This window comes from Gopherus flavomarginatus, chromosome 14 (genome assembly GCF_025201925.1).
Source record: "Gopherus flavomarginatus isolate rGopFla2 chromosome 14, rGopFla2.mat.asm, whole genome shotgun sequence".
In the NCBI taxonomy this organism is placed as follows: Eukaryota; Metazoa; Chordata; order Testudines; family Testudinidae; genus Gopherus; species Gopherus flavomarginatus.
In genome coordinates, this window is record NC_066630.1 from 36,587,430 (window position 1) to 36,604,839 (window position 17,410).

Consider the following 17,410-nt stretch of genomic DNA (forward strand, 5'->3'; position numbering starts at 1 on the left):
ATACCTGTCAGTTAAATAAACGCAATTAATGCCTATCAAGCTCAGATTTTTCTAGCAGGAGTTAAAATTAAGCCTATTGCTAGAGTGGCTTTTAAATGCTAGGCAGAAATCGTGGCAACCTGGACAATGAGGCTAGAGAACTTAGAAAACTTTGGTGTTTTTTTCCAATGTAGAGTGAATTTCAATCACCACAGCTGTGCGGATCTGCTTGTGGTTCGAGCAGACCTGTGCGCTGTGTATAAATGCATGGGTATGGGTGGGCATAAGCGATGTACATCACAAAGCATGTGCTCTGTTATCCTTGGGGTGATGTTCCATATGGTGCTTGGGCGGGGGGGAGGAGGTTTTCCCCTGCTCTTTGTTCAGGCCTCTCACCGCAGCTGGTGTGTTAGTGATCGTGTGGGGACAGATCTACAGCTGGTGTAAACTGGTGCAGCTCCATTTACACCAGAATGGGATGTGGCCTGTTGTGGATAATGGCAAGTGTGCCTGGGCAGATCTCGGTTGTAGTTGCAGGCCAGAGGCAATGGAACAGCTGGTGTGTGAATGTTCTAAGTTCAAACTCTTAGCTACACACCTGTATAGATAACAACTTCGATGTGCCTTTCCAACCTGCCTTGTTATTTTGCATGACTGAGGAATCCTGCCAGAGGCAAGGTGGTAGGAGAACAATTAGTCATAATACTGAGCTCTTAGATCGTTCTTTTTATCCATAGATCTCAAAGAGTGGACATTATTCTTGCCTTTCAGTTAGGGAAACTGAGTTACAGAAGTGAAGTGAAGTAGCTCCCTGAAGGTGCAGGCTGGTAGCAGTGCCTGGAGCAGAGGCCAGGTGTCCTGCCTTCCAGTTCAGTGGCCTGTGCACTGACCCCGTTGTCTTTGCTGAACGCGGGGCTTGATTCGGCTGGTTTAGACAATGCCGATTGCACATCTTCGGTTGGTTTTTTGTTTAACTGTCTGTGACCTGTAACCAGTGAAGGAGACCCCTATCCCCATCTCTCCTCCAGAAATGAACAGTTGGCATTAGTATGCTCCTAGGTACAAAGATTCAACCATAAGCGAACGCAGCTTGGAGCAGGCATAAACCACCGACCCTTCATAGCATAGGAGCACAGCTGGCACAACTGGAGAGCCCGGTAAATAAGGGAGGACGAAAATCACATTTTAATGCCCTGCCATATGGAAGCAGAGACAGTTTAGCAGGCTAGGGGAAGGTGATATTTATGGTTTTGGAGTGGTGGTTCCATGAGCTGGTCTCAAAGACCAGGAGTATGAGAAGGATACTGGGTTAAAGACATCCTCTTGCCTGAAGCTAGGAATGGATGACAGGGGATGGGTCGCTTGGAACAAACAGACCAGGTAATCATCCTCTGAAGCACCTGGCATTGGCCACTGTCGGAAGACTGGATATTGGGCTAGATGGACCTTTGGTCTGACCCACTGCGGCCGTTCTTATGTTCTCCCTTTCCTCCTACCCCAGGGATCACTTGTAGGCCTAGTCAGAAAAATCTTGTCCCCTCCCCACCGCCTGAAAAATTGAAACTCTTTGTCAAGAAACCAGAAAACCCAAAAGTTTGGGGGGTTTGAAATGTGACCCAAAAGGAGATGCTTTCTGCAAAAATGTTCATTTAGTTGAAAACCCAGTTGTCTGTCAAAAAACAGTGGCACCATGGAGCCGGGCCCATGCTCAGAAGGGCCCTGGTCTGCTCTGCTTGCACTGTGCCCCAAGACCCCGCCAGCCCGCCGGCTCCCCCTTTCCTGCCCACCACTTGCTCCTCTCGGCCGGCCGAGGGCTCCTCCCCACCCGCTGGCTTCTCTCTGCCTCCTGGCCGGACCCCAGTGCACCTCCACCTCTGGATAGTCTCTGCTTCCCACCACCCGGGGAGCCCCACCTGTCTCCCCAGAGCTGAGCTGCCTGGCACTGGTGCAGAAGCCTGGCTAGTCTCAGACAGTTGCTTGGGTGGGGAGTGGGGTACAGTGTGAGGGACTTGGCAGCGCTCCTCCAAGCAAGTGAAGGAGCCCGGGTGGGGCAGGCCCTGGCCTGGCTGATCTCACCTCCTGAGGGGCCGGAGTGATTCCCCGGCCGGAGATCAGCCCTGGCTGCGCTGGCAGCTCAGCTTGTCTACTACTACACAGTCGCCTCCTAGCAGAGCCAGTGAGTGGGGCTGGGAGGAAGAGTGTAGGGGAGTGGGGCTCTGAGGGGGCAGGGAAGATCTGTGTGTGTTGGTGCACTAGGGAGTGGGGGTTCTGTGTGGGGTACTGGGCAGCTGTAGTGTTGTGCAAGGCACTGTGCATTTGTGGCAGGGTCTGGGTGGGGGCCCTGGGCATAGCGGGTCTGGGGGGGCTCTGGCCATAGGGAATCGGGGGTGTTCTGGTGTTGGGTGGAGGCTGTGTGGCACGACATGGGCCTGCCCCTGAAGGGAAGGGACAGGCTGGCAGCACAGGGCCGGGTGGGCCATTGTGCATCTGGCAACTGCCAGTTTGTAAATAGTGCCCTCACACTGGGCTGGGCAAAGCATGGCCGCCCCTGCCCTGCCCCGTTGCTCCTTGTCACCCCCTCGCTCTGGGGACTTACTCCCCCTGCCCTATGCTCCATTGCCCCCATGGAGGGCCCACAGATATGTTTGGCACCGGGCCCACAAAAGGTTAATCCAGCCTCAGTGAGTGCTGCTGTGTGATAGACTCCTACGCCTACCCGGTCCCAGCAGTAGTGTCCGAATGTAAGGCTGATTACATGGGCTGCACTGAAACTGCCAAACAGGCGCCCTTTCGCTTGCCACAAACTCATGGAAAATACACACAGTTTAAATCTTATTTCCACCCTGGTGCCAAAAATCTACTGGAAGCTTAATTTAAAACGTACTAGGAGCACTACACTGAAAAGGAGGGGCTGGAAAACTTCTTTCCCTTTCCAACCGAAATGAAACAGCAGAGACAGAGGGTGCGTGTTTTAATTTGCATTTCGGAGCTGAATGAACTCTTCTGAGTTGGATCATTAACGTTGTATTATCATCAGGTGTGTTGCTTCTCAGTGCCTGCTCTCCCTGAAGGTTAGCTGATAGGGGACATGGGACCATCCACTAGGATGGTGTGTATTTTGACAAGCAGGGGCGGCTCCAGGCCCCAGCATGCCAAGCGCGTGCTTGGGGCGGCAAGCCGTGGGGGGTGCTCTGCCGGTCGCCGGGAGGGCGGCAGGCAAGCCGCCTTCGGTGGCATGCCTGCGGAGGGTCCACTGGTCCCGCGGCTCCGGTGGACCTCCTGCAGACGTGCCTGCGGAGAGTCTGCTGGTCCTGCGGTTTTGGTGGAGCCACGGGACCAGCAGACCCTCCGCAGGCACGCCTGCGAGAGGTCCAGCGGACCCTCTGCAGGCACGCCTGCAGGAGGTCCACCAGAGCCGCGGGACCAGCGACCGGCAGAGCGCCCCCCATGGCATGCCGCCGTGCTTGGGGCGGCGAAATGTCTAGAGCCGCCCCTGAAGACGGGTATTGCATTCCGGGACTTCCACCTGGAAAAACACATTTGGCCTGATTCTCGCCAGTTTTGGCTCTTGTGTTAATATGATGGGAAATGCTGCTGTATCAGAGGTAAGGGGCCCTGGGGCACTTAAATTGGCTTTCAACTGAGCTTAATGGGCTGAGGTGTCACCGGAAGGGAGGGAAGCGTTCCCCTGTAAATCAGAAGGTTGGCCACACCTAATCCCGGGTGAACACCAGCCTGCGTTTGCTTTCTCTTGCCCTAGCCAGTAGCCCAGCTCCAGCTAGGTGAGGCAGCTTTAGTGGCGAGCAAGAAAGCCCTGCTGTTTAGAAACCACCTCCCCTCTCTCTCTCTCTCTCTCACTTGAATCCAGCATTTGCTGCTACAAGAGGCTGGATGTGGCAGTAAGTCTATCTTTGAATTAGGGGTCTGGTTACAAAAGCAATTCACCATAGCTAACACTCTGCTCTCTGAATGCTCCATAGGAACCTTGTCCATGTTAGCAGTCAGTAGCTGCAGTGAGAGTCACTCGCTCATGCAGGCTTTTCTCCTGTTGGTCTGAGACTGTTGCTAAGGCCCTCCCTTTGTTTCTCTGGGTAAGTTTCCCACCATTCTTGTCCTGCAAGGTGGGGCATGGAACAGGGGCTGGTTATCTAGAATAGGCAACGACCCTTTTATACCAAACAAAAGCCTTAATCTTAAGGCAGGGGAGGGAGTAGAAAGTGGAGAACTCAGGTTCCACCAACATCCTGGAGTTTCCTTTTCAAACACCTTAAAACTGCACTTCCTAAATCAATTGAAGACTCTTCTTGAGTTTCCCAGAAATGGTGCGAGTCCCAGGCTTTCTATTTCTACCACCACATTAAGATCATGGTACATAAAAAGTTGAGTAATTACATATGAAGCCTTCCTCCCTCTATGTAGCTGGTTCAAACCCAGCCTGAGTCAGTGCTGACCCAACAGCCTTATCAGTAGACAAATGTTCGAGGGTTATGGGCAGTGAGATGTGGCTCTCTACCCAGTTCTTAGTGTGCAGGTCTCGATGTCATCAAAAACAATGTTACATTTAACACAACTTGGCAGGTGTGTTGGCATTCTCAACAGAGAGGCTAATGGCTGAATGGGCACGAACAGGGCCCTACCAAACTCACGGTCCATTTTCGTAGATTTCATGGTCACAGCATTTTAAAAATATTGACTTTCACAGTTTCAGCTATTTAAATGTTACATTTCACAGTTTTGTAATAAAAACGGCAAAGCATTTGTAAAGCCCAGACTGAGCATTTCTCACACTGGGGGTCCCGACCCAGAGGGGTTCACAAAGCAGCGCCGCCGCCGGCAGCAGCAGTACAGAAGTAAGGGTGGCAATACTGTGACCCCTCCCCCCAATAAAAGCCTAGAATAGTAAAAGTGCACAAGGCCAGATTTCATGGGGAACACCAGATTCCATGAGCCGTGACACGTTTTTCATGGCCATGAGTTTCGTGTGGCCCTAGGCATGAACCAGTCATTTTACCCCAGAGGTGCTGCTGTTTGCTTTGTCCCTGCCCTGTGGATACACAGAGGAATTTCAGTTGCCCTGTCCATGCACAAAAATGGTATAGCTTTAACCATGCTACTGGAGTTCAAGTGGTAGGACCCGCCTAGTATGGGTGCAGTTTTATCTACCCCAGTGAACTCATTCCTATATGGAAGAGGGCATTGGCTACACCAGTATAAGGCACCTTTATACTAATGTAACCATAGGCATACTAGGGGTTGTTCCAGCTCAATCTCTGTTTTGGTAACAAGTCATATCCCTAACCAAAATAGCTATACCAATACAAAACCAATGTGTCGACTGGGCCAAGGGCCGTCATTTTTCACTGGCAATAAAAACTCTTTCCTAAAAGCATGAATATCTGTACGTACAGTTTTTCATGATTTACAGCCCTACTCAATGTTCCTAAATTTTAAAAAACAGATTTTACAGCTTTCAGAAAGTGTCAGCTCCTAGACTCATAGGCCATGGCTACACTGGCGCTTTACAGCGCTGCAACTTTCACGCTGAGGGGTGTGAAAAAAACACCCCCCTGAGCGCTGTAAGATACAGCGCTGTAAAGCCTCAGTGTAAACAGCGCTGCAAGCTACACCCGTAGAGGATGTGGAGTACGTGCAGCTCTGGGAGAGCTCTCTCCCAGCGCTGGCGCTGTGACCGCACTCGAAACTTCAAAGCGCTGCCGCGGCAGCGCTTTGAAGTGCAAGTGTAGCCATATCCATGGACTTTAAGGTCAGAAGGGACCATTGTGATCATCTAGTCCAGGGGTCGGCAACTGTTCAGAAGTGATGTGCCAAGTCTTCATTTATTCACTCCAATGTAAGGTTTCGCGTGCTAGTCATACATTTTAAAGTTTTTAGAAGGTCTCTTTCTATAAGTCTATAATATGTAGCTAAACTATTATTGTATGTGAAGGAAATAAGGTTTTAAAAATGTTTAAGAAGCTTCATTTAAAATTAAATTAAAATGCAAATCCCCTTGGACTAGTGGCCAGGTCCCGGGCAGTGTGAGGGCCACTTAAAATCAACTCACCTGCTGCCTTTGGCATGCGTGCCATAGGTTGCCTACCCCTGATCTAGTCTGACCTGCACGTTGCAGGCCACAGAATCTCACTCGCTCCTGAAATAGACCCCTAACCTCTGGCTGAGTTACTGAATCCTCAGATCATGGTTTAAAGACTTCAGGTTACAAAGAAATTCACCATTTACGCTAGTTTAAACCTGCAAGTGACCCATGCCCCACACTGGAAGATGGAAACCTCCCCAGGGTCTCTGCCAGTCTGACCCACAGGAGAATTCCTTCCCAACCCCAAATTTGGCAATCCGTTAGACCCTGAGCATGTGGGCAAGACTTGCCAGGCAGATACCTGGGAAACAATTCTCTGAATTAACTAGATTTTTTTTTTGTTAGATTTTGACGTATCACTGGTTTTCTTTCTTATATTATTATATAATATTATATTATATTGTTAGTCCTTGGATTATTAAAATAGAACATTTAAAGATCTAGTTTACTGTTCATTTATTGTTGCATTTCTCTCAGCTTGGACAATGAGAATAAACTATTCTGTTTCATTGCTTAGTCTGTTTTTCAATCATTCACTTCTAGGCTATCAGAAGAGCTGGTCAAATCTTGTGATCAACCTTTGAAGATGTTTTGTTTTTGCTAAAATTTTACATTTTCCAAAAAGTGTTGGCCAGGAGAAATCTTTTAAAAATGGCCTAAGTCCCATTTCCAAAAGTGATTTAGGCTCTTGAGGGCCTAAATCCCATGGCTTTCAATGAGACTTGAGCCCTGGTTTTTATAATTGAGTAGAGATTTTTGGCTGCCCAACAAGAGATACTTTAACACAGCCTGGTTTTTCAAAGGGTAGATGTTCAGCCCTTTCTGAAAATCAGGCTCCTTTTCAGGCCCTGCAGATTGGGCACCCAAAATCTCTAGTCTCTGTTTAAAATCTTAGTTCTTCAGTGCCTACGTCACTTTTGAGAATGTAACATAGACTCCTAAATCACTGAAAACTAGACTAAACACAATACTGCTTTGGCTAGTTTTTGTTCGTACAGTCCCTAGCGTGAGTGCAGTTATACTGGTCTAAAGATGCCTTGTACCAGTATAGTTCATTTCCCCTTCCCATACTGGAATAGTTACACTGACATAAAGCATCGTTTATATCTGTGGAACTGCATCCACACTGGCGGAAGCTGTACCACTTTCACTGTAGCAGTAGAGTTAATGCAGTGCAACAGCCCCAGCACCACCACCACTCCAGTGTGGGCAAGGCCTGAGACTCTGGAAAATTTCTCCCCCTCTCCAGTGCTCATGCACGAGGCTGCAATGTCTACATTACAGGAGCTGCCAGGGAATGTTTTTGTTTAAAGCACTTTCAGTCTGATTTTAAAATTGATGTCGCGAAATAGCATCTGTTGGCCTTACGTGTTGCTCTGACGTGATTGAAATGTGGTGTAACAGTGTTCCATTGTCAGATACACCAGGCTACAGGCAGCTTTTCTAGCTCTGTTTGCCCAGCCTGCAGCGCCAGTTCCTGTCCCGCTCGTGGTGGGAGGCCTGCATCCTCAGTTGGAAATTACCTTCTATGTTGATATGCCCCATGAATAGCTTACTTATTAGGTTAAATGTTAGAGCCTGACCTGAGCCTCCTTATATTTGTGTAAAGGGTGTAGCTGCTGACTCAGACACGGGACTTGCTGTGTGTTTTTTTTCTAGGGTGTGGCCGAACCATCCTGTTCTAATTTAACTATTGGGTACTGGACATACGCTGACTTATTTTTAAATGACAGCCCACACTTTGCGGCTCTGCAGCATTGTGGCAAGAACTTAATAAAAGTGCTCAAGCAAGTCTCGTTTCTGTTCACTAGGATCTTCCCAGAATTGCACCTTTTTCCACCTCCTTCCCTCGATTATTATTGTTGTTGGAGCCTTTCTGCTTCTTATTTCAGATGACGCTGAAGCTAGACAAATGCAGACTAGAAACAAGGTGGACGTTTTTAACAGCGAGGGTAATTAACCATTGGATTAATTTACCAGGAGTCGTGGTGGATTCTCGATCTCTGGAAGTATTTCAATCAAGCTTGGATGCTTTTCTAAAAGAGATGTCTAGTCCAAACAGGAATTAATTCAGGGAAGCCCTATGGCCAGTATTACACATGAGGTCAGACTAGATGTTCACAATGGTCCCTTTCAGCCTGTTGACATACAAATCATTTAGTCTGACCTTGTATAGAACACAGGCTATAGAATTTCAACCAGTAATTCCTGCAGTGGAGGGGGTTCTTTTTCCCTCATGTGCGCAAACACTGAGCCCAAAACCATATGGTTGAGCAAGAGTCTCTCTCTGAAAAAGGCCTCCAAACTTGAGGAAAAACCAAGTGATGGAGTAATCACCATGCCCCATGGTGAGCTGTTCCAATGTTCACTACATTCACTGTTACAAAAAAGATAAATCTTCTTTTCAATTTTCTTTCTTCAAGCTCTTGAACTTTATTTCTTAATCTGCTGGGTTATAATGTTTTCCGATATCGGGTATCTTCTCTCTGGTCACTTGGACCTTGATGATGTAAACATGAGTAGAAGTCAGAGACAAAATAAAATGCTTGGAATAGATCAGGACAGGAAGCCATGTTCCAGGATGGAGCTAATGTAAAAGGCTCAGACTCTGGATATTTTGGGAGCTCTGCTGCTGAAGCCTGAACTGACGTCGTGTTTGCTGCAATAAGCCTGCTGTTTGCTTTTCTGCCGTGACTGAAGCTTTCCTACATTCCCTTGTCTCCTGCAGATTGTCTGGAGTTTTTACTACTGGAGTCCATGGCGTATACATTAAGCCCCTCCCCTGCTGGGCCTATCGGGACCCAGTACTGTGTTTGCAAAGTCGAATTATCCGTGTGTGGCCAAAACCTTCTGGACAGGGATGTGACCTCCAAATCTGACCCGTTTTGTGTCTTATTCATAGAAGTCAATGGCAAATGGACAGAGGTAAGTCACAAAGTCCTCCTATTGTCCACCCTATGCGCTTGGTGTGTACATATCTTCACGGGTGTGAATAGTCCCACTGAAGCCAATGGAGCTACATGCGTGAGTGAAGTTATGCATGCCCTTAAATGTTTGCCTGATCAGGGCCTGAATGGACAGGAAATACAGAGTGGAGAAACTGAGGCACAGAAGGGTCAAATGCCTCCATTTACAAATGTTCTATAGACTGAATGGCTTGATCAGTTAAACCCCACTATTTTCACAAACATATATAATAAATGTCTATGTGGTGTAGTTTTGATTTCATCTGAATTCAGTAAAAGGGGGTAAGAAAATTAATGCTATTTAATGAGGGCTGGGTGAACAAGTGCAGGTAAAAAAAGAAATCACCTGAACCTTCTCCCAATCAGAGCCACAGCTGCTTATGCCATAGTTGGAACAAGTTAACACCTAAAATATCTTCCGTGTTCCCCTATGTCTGTCCCTGTAGCCTAGTCAAAATTTGCAGTGGAAGTACTGAAATACATAGACTCTTGTCTTAGTGCTTCCAGCTGGACAGGAAGCAGGAAGTAATGGGAATAGCATGAGAGCGTGTGCCCATGGGATATGTAGCCCAGTTTTTAAGACACAATTGGGGGAGAGATTTTTCCAAGCTCTCTAAAGCCCAGCAGGACACCTAGTTCCCATTAAAATGAAGCCAAGTTGTTTAGACAAGTGTCCACGTTTTTCCAGTATCCCCTGAATTGTTTATGGTCTGTCAGTCTTTCATTTAGACACAGTTGCACGTGTCAGTGCCTTTTCGTGTTTGATCAGTTTTACATTTAAGAGAAACGATCAGCTAAGTGTGATCATCTCTGGTGGGTATTGGAAACTTCAGAACATTCCCAAGTTTGCCTGATGAAACCCTCTGTATTAGGTATAAGTGATCGTCTCAGACCCGCGAGTGTGGGTATGTGAGTTCTCACTGTGATGCGTCTGGTTTCGCTGCCATTGCATTCATCTCGCAGACTTGTCTCTCTTGTCATTTGGACAAAAATCTTAGAATTATGGTTACAAGGCTCAGAAATGTCAATCTCTGTCACAGCACAGTGAAGGCTTAAAATCATTCCTTAATATTCCAAAGCTGCCCGAGTCACAATCCACAGTCCTTTGCAATGTGTAGAGGCTTGGGGCAATGCTGTCGTGATCCCTATTGGCTCGAGCCCAATCGGAACACACTGCGATACTGACCTAATGTGGAGTCCCTGATGCCAAGGTCCTGGTTAGAATCCAGAGGTGCCATTCCAAGCTGTACGATAAGCTGTTTTTTGGAGCCCCAGCTAAGTGTGAAGCTGCTTTTTTGATCTGAATTAGCCAGTCATTGAGTCGGTATTAAATGTTACTTGATGGCGTGGGTTTGTACTGGTATATTGGGTACTGCTGTTGATTTGCATTGTTCAGGGGGACTGTGGAGATGGGTTGTGTTTGATTACCTAGGGCCTCAGCCGAAGTCCAGGGAGGTCAATGGACTTGGGTTCAGGCCTTTAAGGAATTTCAGATACATAGTTTGGGACAGCAGGTGGGGGCCACTAAGCAAGAAAAAGGAGAGGCATGAAAGTGATGAGGTTCAGTTCCGTGCTGTGTGAACTGCAGTCCAGTCAGTGACTCACTGGGAAAAGCCTCTGAATGGTTCATGAGTCGTGATCATGGTTGGCGGGATGACACGTATGCACCACACCTGTCACCTTTTATTGGAGGAGACACTGAGCAGAAGCTACATCTTAACACTATCAGGGCTTGTTTCTTTGCCATCAGATCCAAACACCCTAGAGCAGGGGTGGGCAAACTCTTTGGCCCGAGGGCCACATCTGAGTGGGGAAATTGCATGAATGTAGGGCTGGGAAGGGGGTTGGGTGCAGGAGGGGGTGCAGAGTGTGGAAGGGGGCAGAGGGTTGGGGTGCAGAAGGGGTGCAGAGTGTGGGAGGGGGCTCAGGGCAGGGGGTTGGGGTGCAGGAGGGGTGTGGGGTGCTGGAGGGGACTCAGGGCAGGGGGGTGGGGTGCAGAGTGTGGGAAGGGGCTCAGGGCAGGCAGTTGGTGTGCAGGAGGGGTGCTGAGTGCGGCGGGGGCTCAGGAAAGGGGGTTGGGGCACAGGAGGGGTGCGGAGTGCGGCGGGGGCTCAGGGCAGGGGGTTGGCGTGCAGGAGCGGTGCAGAATGCGGCAGGGGACTCAGGAAAGGGGCTGGGGTGCAGGAGAGTTGTGGGGTGCAGCAGAGGGCTCAAGGCAGGGGGTTGGAGTGCAGGAGGGGGGTAGGGTGCTGGAGAGGGCTCAGGGCAGGGGGTTGGGGTGCAGGAAGGGGTGCGGAGTGCAGCAGGGGGCTCAGGGCAGGGGGCTGGGGTCCAGCAGGGTGTGGGAGGGGGCTCAGCACAGGGGGTTGGGGTGCAGGAGGGGTGCGGTGTGCGGCAGGGGGCTCAGGGCAGGGGGTTGGTGTTCGGGGTGCAGGAAGGGTTCGTCGTGTGGCCTCTGGCCTGTCGCCGCTTTCCTTGAGTGGCTCAGAGGTGGCAGCCGCTCCCAGAAGCAGCCGCCACCATGTCCCTGCAGCCCCGCAGGGTGGTGTGGGGCAGAGGGCTCTGCATGCTGCCCTTGCTTACGGGTACCTCCCCCAAAGCTCCCATTGGCTGTAGTTCCCCATTCCCGGCCAATGGGAGCTGCAGGGGGGCAGTGCCTGGAGATGAGGGCAGCGCATGGAGCCCTCTTCCCCCCTTTACCCCAGGGGCCACAGGGATGTGGTGCCGACCACTTCTGGGAGCAGCGCAGTGCCAGAGCAGGCAGGGAGCATGCCTAAGCCCCACTGGGCCATGGGGCTGGCAATCCCGCGGGCTGGATCCAAAGTCCTGATGGGTTGGATCCGGCCCGTGAGCTGTAGTTTGACCTCCCCTGTCCTATAGCCTTATAGCTCATGCCACCATGTCAACACTAACATGCTTGGGGAGAACAGAACCGAAACCAAGTTATTTCCCGGGGTGGAGTTTGACAGGTCTAGGAAAGTTGAGAGGAAATATGAAGGAGTCAAATCTTATCCATTTGTGCTGGATGTTGTGCAGACCTGTAATAGGGGGTCATGGCAGCAAAGAGCCTATCTTCTGAAGAGGACAAGGTCCAAAGCCCAAGGGAGAGGAGGGGGAAGATATGGTTAACCATTTTGAGAAGACAGGGTTGCATAGATTAGCGATTGTGTGTTTATTTGAAGGCTTATTCTGTTATCAAGAAGCCTGTGTCAGAAGGCACACGTGCAGGATGGGGAAACAGAAGCTCTAAACCTAGAGGGAGAGAACTAGAATATCACTTCCACTCCTTTTAGCACATCCGGGAAAACACCAGCCCAGCCGCTATGACCAGAGGTTAACAGCTCTTAGGCGGTTCCTTTTGCAAACAATAATGGTGCCCATCAGCTGGAGGGTCCTTAAAGAGAAACACGCTGCCCCTGCGTGTGTTGAAAATCAACCTTGGCAGCATGATTCCTTCTGGTGGGTTGCTGAGGAGCAGAGAACTGCTTTAATTTACTCCCTTCCCCGCCCCTTCAATTCAGACTGGGCGCCCTCCCCATGCCTCATGGCAGGGCCTGCAAACCTGAGTTTGTTCTGGGAGAAGAGGAACTCCAGCACCCACCCAGCCCCATGACAGTGGAACAAAGAAATCTCATTTGTTTCTCCCTTAAAAATGCAAAGCACAAAGAGCCGTTGCGTGGTCTTGTTTCAGGCACTCTGCCTCTGCAGTATGAAGCTGCTAATGAAACTAATGGTGTGTGTGAATTGGATGAATTATTTGATGATTTAAGTCGGTTCTGGCCACATACCAAGGCTCTACCATCCAAAAAAATAAAAAAGAAGCACCAGCCAAACATCTACTCCGCTGAAAATAGGCCTCAGACTGGAATGCAGCACATCGCACACATAGGAATACTTACAGTCCCTTGGGGCACTGTTTGTGTTTGATAAGCAAGACGGACCTGGCCCAACTCGGAGGCTGGGGAGGGAGGATCTTACAACTTCCTAGGAGCTATGGGACCACTTGCGTAAGAGGGACAATACTGCAAGTCTCCTCATCTTTCATATGGAGACTACAGGCCCTAACATGTAAGGGTCCTTCCTAATCTGGGCAGCCTTCCTTGTGGATGGGGGCAGACCATTGCATGCTAGGAGTTGTAATCTGCGTGGGTTGAACCTTTGCATTTATAGATGAGAGCTACTGCAGGTTGGATTGCAGAATAGCATGGACTTCACTGTTGATATGGAGTGTCTTATAGACTGGCCATAGTTAGACAGCTCTCTGGTGAGACCACCAGAAGATCAACCCCAATTTCTCTCTCTTCTATCCCCTGGGATTGAAGTGGACATTCCCCTCTTTACATTAGAGGTTCCTGCAGTTCTTTAGAACCAAGAGTTCACCACTTTCTAAAGGGCAGCCTTTGGTCTTACTTTGTAACTGGTCCCTATTTAGACAACACGTTGTTCTGAGGCATTATGGGCAGCCTATCCTCTAGTCACAATGGTGGGGGAGGTTTGCGTTTTAAATTAAAACCCAAGATTGTGCAGACAACACATTGGCTCAGTGTACAACAAAAGCCGTGAAGAAGGCACGGGGCCAAAATGTTTGTGCAAGGAACTGCAGGTTTATTTTTATGATTCTGAGGGATGTAATGTGTTGGAAGGCTTTTCCTTACGTAACAAGTTGCTGAACGGAAATAACATAAACAGCACTGGGAGAATTGTGGAGCCATTTGCTTCTAACCTGTAGGTCACCGCTTTGAATTTGTTCCAGGCCAGTAGTGGTAGAAGATAATTAATAGCTATGGACTGGTACATAAGAACATATAAGAACATAAGAACGGCCATACTGGGTCAGATCAAAGGTCCATCCAGCCCAGTATCCTGTCTACCGACAGTGGCCAATGCCAGGTGCCCCAGAGGGAGTGAACCTAACAGGCAATGATCAAGTGATCTCTCTCCTGCCATCCATCTCCACCCTCTGACAAACAGAGGCTAAGGACACCATTCCTTACCTATCCTGGCTAATAGCCATTAATGGACTTAACCTCCATGAATTTATCCAGTTCTCTTTTAATGGAACAGATAGATTGTCCCTGGTAACAGGACTCCCCACCAAAAAAGCATTGACAATTGGAACGAATTGGACTGACACCAGAAGGGTCTTGGCAAAGAAGCCGATGAATGAACTGGGTTACTGGGTTATAGCTTGAACCATCCTTAGCTCCTAGAGTTGGTCCCTCCAAGTCAGGGTTGAGGAATATTGATGGGGCACCCTGGGTGGGGTATGGGAATCTTTCACTGCCATGTTTTATCTGTTCTGTGAGGCTAAAGAAGATTTTAAGACTCCAGGGCTCTGAATTCTCACCACCTTTCAACAGTAGTAAAATTTCACTTAAATCGAAAGCTAAAACCCATCTCAGTCTTGATTTTTTTTCTTTTGCTAACGTTAATGCGGTGATCTGGGTTAGATTCACAGGATTTCTAATCTTGTCATGCAGTGTCCCTTTAATCTGCCGTAATTCTAAAGTCCTCTTTTGCTATCAATAAGATTGTGTCAGATGGCTTCAACATCAGCTTTTTTTACGATGCAATCAAGTGTGTGGTTTATTTTTTGCATCTGCTCTGTTTAGCCCCTGTTACTTTGCAAAATACAGTATCGACATTTGGTCTTGAATGAGCAGTTTCTTAGGGTATGTCTACACTACGGGATTATTCCGATTTTACATAAACCGGTTTTGTAAAACAGATTGTATAAAGTCAAGTGCACGCAGCCACACTAAGCACATTAATTCGGCGGTGTGCATCCATGTACTGAGGCTAGCGTCGATTTCAAAGCGTTGCACTGTGGGTAGCTATCCTGTAGCTATCCCACAGTTCCTGCAGTCTCCCCCGCCCACTGGAATTTTGGGTTGAGATCCCAATGCAAAAACAGTGTCACGGGTGATTCTGGGTAAATGTCGTCACTCAATCCTTCCTCCGTGAAAGCAACGGCAGACAATCATTTCGCGCCCTTTTTCCCCTGGATTGCCCTGGCAGACGCCTTAGCATGGCAACCATGGAGCCCGTTTTGCCTTTTGTCACTGTCACCGTAGGTGTACTGGATGCTGCTGACAGAGGCGATACTGTAGTGCTGCACAGCAGCATTCATTTGCCTTTGCAAGGTAGCAGAGACGGTTACCATCCCTATTGCACCATCTGCCATGCCATTGTAAATTGGCGATGAGATGACGGTTATCAGTCGTTCTGTACCGTCTGCTGCTGTCATGGGTGCTCCTGGCTGGCCTCGCTGAGGTCGGCCAGGGGCGCATGGACAAAAATGGGAATGACTCCCCGGGTCATTCCCTTCTTTATGTTTTGTCTAAAAATAGAGTCAATCCTGCCTAGAATATGGGGCAAGTGTACTAAAGAACCAGAGAGCACAGCAGCTCAGTGTCAAAGCCCTAGAGATCCCACAGAAATGATGAGCTGCATGCCATTCTAGGGGGTGCCCCTGCAACAAACCCACCCATTGCTTCCCTCCTCCCCCAGCCCTCCTGGGCTACCATTGCAATGTCCCCCCATTTGTGTGATGAAGTAATAAAGAATGCAGGAATAAGAAACATTGACTTTTTAGTGAGATAAAATGAGGGGAAGGAAGCCTCCAGCTGCTATGATAGTCCAGGCAGGACATTAAAAGGGTGGCAGGGGATAGGAGCCCAGCCTCCCGCTGCTATGATAGTCCAGGCAGTACAGAATATTTTCTTTAGACATGAAAGGGGGGGCCGATAGAGCTCAGCCTCCAGTTGCTATGATGAAGACGGTTACCAGCCGTTCTGTACCATCTGCTGAGGATGACCGGGAGTCATTTCCATTTTTACCCAGGCTCCCCCGGCCAACCTCACTGAGGCCAGCCAGGAGCACTCACGGGCTGATGATGAAGACGGATATCAGGCATGTTGTACCGTCTGCCATTGGGAAGGGGTTGCTGGTGTTCAGCGCTGCAGCACCCCGTCTACCAGCAGCATGCAGTAGACATAGGGTGACATTGAAAAAAGGCGAGAAATGTTGTTTTTTTTTTTTCCCCTTTTCTTTCGGGGGAGGGGGGAAGGGTGTAAATTGACGACATATACCCTGAAACACCCGGGAAAATGTTTTTGACCCTTCAGCCATTGGGAGCTCAGCCAAGAATGCAAATACTTTTCGGAGACTGCGGGGACTGTGACATAGCTGGAGTCCTCAGTACCCCCTCCCTCCCTCCATGAGCGTCCATTTCATTCTTTGGCTTTTTGTTACGCTTATCACACAGCACTGTGCTGTGGCCTCTATCATAGCCTGGAGATTTTTTCAATTGCTTTGTCATTTCGTCTTCTGTAATGGGGCTCTAATAGAACAGATTTGTCTCCCCATACAGCAATCAGATCCAGTATCTCCCGTACAGTCCATGCTGGAGCTCTTTTTGGATTTGGGACTGCATCGTCACCCGTGCTGATCAGAGCTTCATGCTGGGCAAACAGGAAATGAAATTCAAAAGTTCGCGGGGCTTTTTCTGTCTACCTGAGCAGTGCATCCAAGTTCAGATTGCTTTCCAGAGCGGTCACAATGGTGCACTGTGGGATACCACCTGGAGGCCAATATCGTTGATTTGCGGCCACACTAACCCTAATCCGACATGGCAATACCGATTTCAGCGCTACTCCTCTCGTTGGGGAGGAGTACAGAAACCAGTTTAAAGAGCCCTTTATATTGATATAAAAGGCCTTGTTGTGTGGACGGGTGCAGGGTTAAATCGGTTTAACGCTGCTAAATTTGGTTTAAACGAGTAGTGTAGACCAGGCCTTAGACACTCTGCTTTTGTGAAGTTAGCGAAGGTTAGGTCAGCGCATTGTTAGAACTTTGCTGACAGTGGCTGGGCTGCCTCCAACTGGAAAGGGGGAGTGGTCACTGCTCCTGAATGCTAATTGTTCCCGTTTAGAGAGCAGCTGGCTGGGATCCACAAATGGGGGCTGGGGCAGGGAACTGGGACTGGCCAGTGTTACTCCCAGTAAGGTGCTGCTATGGCAACAGGAAGGTTTTGTCCTGATATTTCCAGGTTCGTCTGGATACAGGATGGTCAGTGGGCTGATGTAGCTTTGGGGACCCTCGGCATGTCATCATGGGATCTCATGCCCTGAAATTGGTTTGAGGCAACATCATGTTGCAGTACCCCATACGATGTAAACGTTACGGGATTGCAATGGAAGGACAAATCGACGAGTGTAGACTCTGTGTGTGTAATGGGGTTGAAGTGATGAACTCCCTTGCAGGAACTGGCATAGGTGGGAGAAAGCATGATGTTAAAGCTCCTTCAGAATGTAGGTAAAATCCTTCAGTAATGAGCCACTAACGATCAGTCCAGATGACAACAATG

At 48.9% G+C, this 17,410-nt stretch overlaps 1 protein-coding gene across 2 annotated transcripts in view; it reads left to right on the forward strand.

Moving 5' to 3' along the window:
* CPNE2 (copine 2) overlaps window positions 1–17,410 on the forward strand; it is a 176,140-nt gene that overhangs the window by 41,382 nt on the left and 117,348 nt on the right. For both annotated transcript variants that reach the window (XM_050922780.1, XM_050922781.1), the window contains exon 2: window positions 8,805–9,001. In XM_050922780.1, coding sequence (XP_050778737.1) covers window positions 8,834–9,001 — 168 coding nt within the window. In that variant the 5' untranslated portion in view covers window positions 8,805–8,833. The remainder of the gene's footprint in view (window positions 1–8,804; window positions 9,002–17,410) is intronic.